Source organism: Eublepharis macularius, chromosome 10 (assembly GCF_028583425.1).
Source record: "Eublepharis macularius isolate TG4126 chromosome 10, MPM_Emac_v1.0, whole genome shotgun sequence".
In the NCBI taxonomy this organism is placed as follows: domain Eukaryota; kingdom Metazoa; phylum Chordata; class Lepidosauria; order Squamata; family Eublepharidae; genus Eublepharis; species Eublepharis macularius.
In genome coordinates this window covers 33,136,154-33,143,599 of record NC_072799.1, presented here as the reverse complement: position 1 = coordinate 33,143,599, position 7,446 = coordinate 33,136,154, and the positions used below count along the sequence as shown (strand labels likewise).

General features: G+C 58.3%; 1 protein-coding gene across 1 annotated transcript; it reads left to right on the top strand.

The window, feature by feature from the left end:
- Positions 1-6,292: 6,292 nt before the first annotated feature.
- Positions 6,293-7,192, top strand: LOC129336492 (integrase/recombinase xerD homolog). The gene has a single exon (XM_054989619.1). The coding sequence runs from the start codon at positions 6,293-6,295 to the stop codon at positions 7,190-7,192; it is 900 nt and encodes a 299-aa protein (XP_054845594.1).
- Positions 7,193-7,446: the final 254 nt, after the last annotated feature.

Genomic DNA, 7,446 nt, shown 5'->3' with positions numbered 1-7,446 from the left:
GGACGCCCATGCAGGTGAGCAGACATCATCAATTAGATTTCATGCATCTGGCATTGTTTGGAAAACCCACAACTAATTCTTAAAATTTGCATGCATTGTCTGTTTGGTTTGTTGGCATAACAGCACCCATATATTAATTGATATAATTGTTATCTTGACACTATTTCTCAGCATTCTGAAGACATGCAATATATATTCCTCCCTAGAAGCATTTGAAACCCAGTCTTTATCAGAGTTGCTGTGATTGAGAGCATGACAAGTGATTATGTCTCTATTATGGACCCACCTCTATGCATGCACAAAGATCATGTTCCATGTGCTAAGCTACACCCCCCTAAATCTCTGCACAAGTTAACCAAATGGGGTGACGTCCACTCTCACCCTTTATTGCATCAATTGAAAGAATATTTATTTCTTCCACTCAGTGATCAACACCTAATATCGTCATGAAACCTTGAATTTGCACTTTTGCTGTTGGTGTTGAGCATGTTCTTTGAACTTGATAGCAGTGCATTGAAGAATCACAATGCTATTTGGTAAAATCGTGTTGTGCGTGACCTCAATGTTACATTTTTTTTTCCTGTGGCCCTCACAGGGGAGACTGAGGATGTGCACGAGACACGACCCTCCCCACAACCCGGCCCCTCTAGTGACACACAGCAAACCGCAGAGCAGCCAGTGTCAACGCACACTATTGATGATGTCCTTAGGAATCTGGACAGTATGGACCGGCGCCTCTCTGCCACACGTAAGTGGATTAGTTTGGATTCCCGCCCTCCCACCAGTAAAAAATAAAAATCCTCATAGTCATGAGGTTCCTTTTTTTACTGTTCAGTGAACAGCATCCAGAGAAGAATGTCCACCAACAAGGGACGCATGATGCGTTTTGGCAGGCGTCTGGACAATGTGGAGAGGTGCCTCCGAGAAGTAGAGGAGACACGAGTGCCTGCCAGGCTTCCAGACCCTCTTCCTGAAATATAAAGTTTCTCTCATTAAAAAAAAAAAAAAGTTTATGTGATTTAACAATAAAGTTTATTGTGTTCATTGTTGGTCAAAACAAGGTGCTGTGATGCATTTTCAATTTTAATTTCCGGTTAACTTTTTAGTAACAAGAGAAATTTGTTTCACACACCAAACACAAAACACTCAGCCACCAAATGATTGTAGCATGCAACACATATGAAAGAAGGCCAAAGAGCGTGCTGTACTGACATGTCAATGAAACACTAGAGAGTCAGTCTAGTTCTGGCACGGCCAACACAGGCACGTTTGGCTCCACCCAACCGCGGTGCGATGTTCTCTGTGGCAGTATCTTGCAAGGCCTTTTCCTTTGGAGATTTTGCCCTCTGTTGATTGACCAGAATTTCACCAAGAGTTTGCAGTGTCAGGACAGCAGACTGCATGACCTGAAGGTTATCATCCCACGCCCGCCTAAAGTATATGCTCTCCTGACGTGTCGCCTCAATAAAATCATTTTGAATTTTTTTTTCCTCATCATGCCACCTTACGCTTTCCTCCCTATCAATGCGCCATTCAGCAATTTGGGCCTTATGCTCCTCCCCTGACTGACTGATCATCTTATCAGCGACTGCAAACAATCCTGCATTTCTCCGTCTTCTGCTCTTTATACGTTCAAGGCGTGACCCTGGGGAAGCCTCAGCCATGGATGTTGATGTGGAATCTGAAAGAGACACAAAGAAAACAGTCATTGCTAGCTCAGAACAGTGCATCACCATGGACCAAGGGTCTGGACCACTGTTGTTCAGTACAGTGGTAGGGAAACAAGAACCATCGAGCGCAAATTGATTCTCGAAGCAAACAGTGGCAAAATAATCTCAGCTGTTAAAATCTCACCACAGGAAAAAAAACCAACAGTGATAGAATGTTGCAGTTTAGTCATGACACTCATTCCCTGAACAAAACACTCATAACCCACCACACGCGTGCTCTGTTTTCCGATAACGAGCAGAGTAAGCACCGCGTGAATATGAAATGCTCCTTTGTTGCCTGTTTTCAGAAAATCACTTCTTCCGTTATAAAAATTGGAAAAAGACAATACCGAGCATCATTCTATCCTTCTGTAAAATAAGGATTAATAAAACAGCAGATTTATGAATGTGACTTTCGTCACTGAGATGTCACAAGCTTCCATGTGTCCAAACTCACCCTTTCCGCCACCCTGCTGCAATGAGCTTGAGTCGCCTTCACTCTGCGGTTCCTCCTGAGCATCAGGACACGGTTCCTCCGCCTCTGAAGAGAGTGCATAACGACATGATGGAACATGAGCAATGTTAGAGAGACATGTGTGAACCTATATTGATCCTGGATCATAATTGTCTGCAACGTTTAACCGTTGCAGTTATTGATGTTTTCCAGGGCTGACAATTAGCAACATGTGAATATTGCTTCAAATAAGAAAAGTGTTTGGGCACACTGATTAGAAAGTGTTTGGCTTGCTGGGAGATACGGAGGCGTCCGACTTACCGGGCGCCCGGTTGCCGCCGTCAAGCTGGGAGGGAGCGAGGCCAGCGTCTTCATCGTCAGCCCATCCGGGAACCCCCGGGTGGGCTGCCGACGAATCACATTCAAACTTCGGAGCCGGCCAATCAGGCTGCTCGGGCCGGCTCCGTGGTGGGGTGGGGCGGGGACTGCGAACCTCCGGTCCGCAGTCTTCACTCAGGTCCGGCAGCTGGGTACTTAACCAGCTGCCGTCCCCGCCCACCCTCACTTCGGCTCGTCGCGTCTACGGAGAGGAGCATCGGAGACCAGGCTGAGAGAGCGGCGAGGCAAGGCAGAAGACGTTGGCGCGGCGGGGACCGAAGCAGGCAGCAGGAAGACCGCGGGGCGCGGCAGAAGAGGCGGTGGCGAAGACCGAGCGAGGGCGGTGCGTGGCTGGGCGAGGAACAGGGTGAGAGCTGCCCCTTGCTCACACCAGCTGGAAGCGACGCAGCCTCCCTCACTCGGCAGAAGAACAACTCGGGGGAGCGTCGGAGCGGCACGGGACAGGCCTCTGGGGTTTAGCTGAGCCCCGATCTCCCACTGCAACCAGGCTGCCCTTGGGGGGGCCGGACTCCTTGGGGGGGGTCCCGTTCTGCCGGCCACGCTGTTTCTGGTACCTTGATTGGGTCACTCCCCGCCTGCACACATGGCCCCTTCTAGGAAGACGGGGGCAGGGAAGACTCGGTCCCAGGGGGCTAGCAAGGGGGCGGCCAGGGGGCACAGGCCCTGCCCCATGCCCGCAGCGGCTGTTCCCAAAACGAGTGCGGCAAGCAGGCCCAAGGGGCCGGGGCAAGCCCGGGGCAAGGCAAGGGGCAGCAGGCCCCCTTCATCTCCCTCTTGCAGGGCTCAAGTCACCCCAGGGGCAGGCTCCAGCAGGCCACGACGGGCTGGCACTTCAAGGTCAGGCCAGGGGGTGGGGACGCCTCCCAAGACCAGCAAGCCTGCAGGCAGAGGGGCACCAGGCGGGGCCCAGGGAGGGCACCCTGGGGCTGAGCCCAACCCCTCTACTCTCCAGAGCATTAGCAGGGCACTGGAGGCCCTTACAGCCAGGGTAGAGCACCTGGGGAACCCCGGGCTCGGGGCGGCCCCAGCTGCCACAGAGCCTGTTGAGGTCCCCCACCGGAAGGTGGGCCGCAAGACGAAGAGGGGGGCAGCACGCCGTCAGGACTCTCACTCCCCAACCTCCAGTTCAGAGCGGTCTACCAGCGACCGGCGGGAGCGAGCTGCCAAGAGGAGGAGGTCTGGGCGCAGGAGGAAGAACCAGCGGCGCCGCCATGAGGACTCAGACAGCGACTGGACCACAGGTGAGTCCTCGTCCTCGGACGATGGGGAGCTGGAGGGCGATTACTGGGAGGTGGCCTCTCGGGTCCCTGGTCTTCCCAAGTGGGCGCAGCGGCGGCGGCTCAGGTGCCACGGGGGGAGGGTGACCCTCGGGAGGTATGGGGCTCCAAGGACAGCCCCCCGGCCCCCCGCAGCCAGTACGGACGATGAGGACCCCCTGGGTTGTCATCTGTCTCTCAAGGTTCGTGAGCGCATTTTGGACGGCTTTTATGTGGACGTCCTTTCGCTACTCAGGCCGGAGGCCAAGGACGGGAGGTCCGCCCCCTCCTCAAAAAAGGAGAAAAAAGGGGCAAAGAAGGAGTCAGCCGAGCGCACGTTCGCAAACTGGCTGGAAGGCTTCACTGTTTACTTGGGGGTGGTGCAGGCCGCCTATCCTGACAGGGGCTGGCACCTCACTAACCACTTGGGGAACGTTCTGCGGGCCCGAGCCCTCACTGGGGACACGGCAGCCCTGGATTACGATGAGGCCTTCCGCAAGCGGGCCTCTCATAACCCCAGGGCACGCTGGGACCTCATCAACCAGAAGCTATGGCTCTGGCTGGTGGGGCCCCACATGAAGGGCAGGGGGGAGGGTCTCCGCGCCGGCCGTTGGCCTCCCCGCAGGGAGTGGGGCAGGGGCCTGTGCTGGGAATACAATCAAGGGAAGTGCCAACGGCCCAGGTGCCGGTTCGATCACAATTGTGATGCTTGTGGAGGGCCCCACTCCCGCCTGGCTTGCCCCCGTGGTCTAGCTGCCCCCCAGCCCTTTCGGGGCGGCCGGCCCTCCAGCAACAGCACACGCAAGGAAGGAGGGTCGGGTTCTGCAGCTTCCCAACCCGCTAGCAGCGGGAACTAGTCTCTTCTGTGGGCTGGGGGGCCTGGCCCGTACCCCCGTCAGGCTCCACGCCCTCTCCCCCCTCCTGGCAAGATACCTAGACAGGCAGGCCGCCCGGTTCCTGTGGGAGGGCTTCTTGTCTGGTTTTCGTATCCCCTTCACCGGCCCTCGCGTGGCAGCCACATCCGGCAACCTCAAGTCTGCCCGGGAGCTGCCAGAGGTGCTGGCGGCTAAGATTGACAAGGAGGTAGCCGCAGGGAGGGTGGCGGGGCCATTTACCAGCCCCCCTCTGCCCAACCTCAGGGTCTCCCCGCTGGGGGTGGTGCCCAAGAAAACCCCGGGCGAGTACCGCCTCATACACCACCTCTCGTACCCCAGGGGCTCCTCAGTGAACGAAGCCATCCCACCCGAGCTGTGCTCGGTGAGGTACGCCTCATTCGACCATGCGGTTCGGCTAGTGCGGGCCTGCGGGAGGGGGGCCCTCATGGCCAAGTGCGACATCCAGTTGGCATTCCGGCTCCTGCCCGTCCACCCCAGTGACCAGTGCTTGCTGGGATTTAAGTTTCGTGACCGCTGGTATGTTGATAAGGCCATGCCCATGGGTTGCTCGGTAGCCTGTGCGGCCTTTGAGACCTTCAGCACCTTCCTGGAATGGGCTGCGAAGGATCGCATGGGGGCCCCCTTTGTTAGTCACTACCTGGATGACTTTATCATCATGGCCCCCCCCAACAGCCCGGCCTGCGCCGACCGCCTCCGCATCTTCCAGGAGCTAGCGGCTGAGCTGGGCGTCCCCCTGGCAGAGGAGAAGACTGAGGGGCCTTCGCCTCGCCTCACCTATCTGGGCATCGAGCTGGACTCGGTGGCCGGGCTTTCCCGGCTGCCAGCAGATAAGCTGGCTCGCCTTCGGGACCTCCTGGCGGGGACCCTTGCTCGCAAGAAATGCACCCTCAGGGAATTGCAGTCGATAATTGGCCACCTGAACTTCGCCTGCAGGGTGGTCTCCCCTGGGCGGGCCTTTTGCGCGCGACTCACCAGGGCCTGCCGGGGGGTTATTTCTCCTCACCACCACATTCGCCTCACCAAGGGCATCAAGGCAGATCTGGAGGTCTGGCTAAGATTCCTGTCCGGTTTCAACGGCGTCTCCCTGTGGCAGGCCCCCCTCGACCTGGGCTCCGCGCTCCAGGTTCACTCAGACGCAGCCGGGAGCTTGGGGTTTGGGGTTTTCTTCAGGGGCCGGTGGTGCGCCCAGCAATGGCCTCCTTCGTGGGCTAGTACAGGGGTCCTGCGAGATCTCACATTCTTGGAGTTTTTTCCCATACTGGTGGCGGTCTCCATCTGGGGGGACCTCCTGCGGGACAAACGGGTGGTGTTCTGGTGCGACAACCAGGCTACGGTCAGGTTCATCAACAGGCAGTCCTCTCGCTCCGAGAGGGTTATGCGCTTGGTTCGCCGCTTTGTCTTGATCTGTTTGGCCACTAACATTACTTTCTCAGCCCGTCATGTAGCAGGTGTGGATAATGGCCTTGCGGACGCGTTGTCTCGGTTCCAGATGGAGAGGTTCTTCGCGCTGGCGCCAGAGGCTCAACGCACACCGGACCCCTTTCCGGAGGAATTGTGGCTGGCTGGCGGGACATCGTGATGCAGGGAGTACTTAGCTCAGTCGCCCCCTCCACGCTCAGGGCCTACGTGGCGGCAATGGAGCGCTTCGTGGGCTTTACCTGGGGGGCGGGCGGAGGGGCCGCCCTCCCCCCTTCCGAGGACGAGGTGCTGCGTTACCTGGTCCACCTGCGCGTGCTGGGGCGGGGCCCCTGCTCCATGAGAAGAGAGCTAGCAGCAGTATCCTTCTTCTGTAAGGCCCTAGGGTTCCCTGACCCATGCCGCGGCTTCATTCCCCGCAGGGCTGTCGAGGGCTGGGCCAGGCTGGCTCCGCCTCCCCCCGACAGGAGGCGCCCCATTTCACTCTCCATCCTACGTCGCCTCTTGGGGGTCCTTCCCGACTGCTGCTGGTCCCCCTTCGAGGCTCGGCTGTTCCACACGGCCTTTACCCTGGCCTTCTTCGGGGCGCTGCGGGTGGGCGAGCTGGTGGCGGGCTCCCGGGATGACCCAAGCGGCAGGGCGCTCAGCTTCTCGGACGTCTCCTGGTCCCCCAAGCAAGTTTCCATCACGATCCGTCGCTCCAAGACGGATCAGCGGGGAAGGGGGGTCACCCTATGCCTGCGGGCCTCCCGGCGGGGGTCAGTCTGCCCGGTTCGGGCGGTGGGTTCTTACCTGGGCATTCGCCCTCCCCTCCAGGGCCCCTTCCTCATACACAGGGATCACTCCCCACTCACCCGCTACCAGTTCGCCTCCCTGCTGCGAGCTTGCTTGGAAGCGGCCAGGCTCCCTCCCGCGGAGTTCGGCACGCATTCCTTCCGTATCAGGGTGGCCACCGAGGCCGCCAGCATCAGTCTGCCGGACAAGACCATCATGGCCATTGGGCGCTGGCGGTCCGGGGCTTTTCGCTCCTACATTCGGCCCAGCGGGGGGGGCAGTCATTAACAGTCTGGTCTCGTATGCTTCTTCCGGCAGGGGCAAGGAGGTCGGTGTGGATCTGTGGGCACAGCATCGTCCATTGGGCCGGGAGGTACGCGGCATCATCAGGCTGGGGCGGCCACCTGGGACTGGAAGACCATCTGCAGATCCACTGGATGGGCGTGCGTGGGATGCTCTGGGACTCACTCCGGCTGATGCTCCTGCGGCAGGCCCAGCGCCTGGGACCTCCGGACGCGTTGGTCATCCAGCTTGGGGAGAAC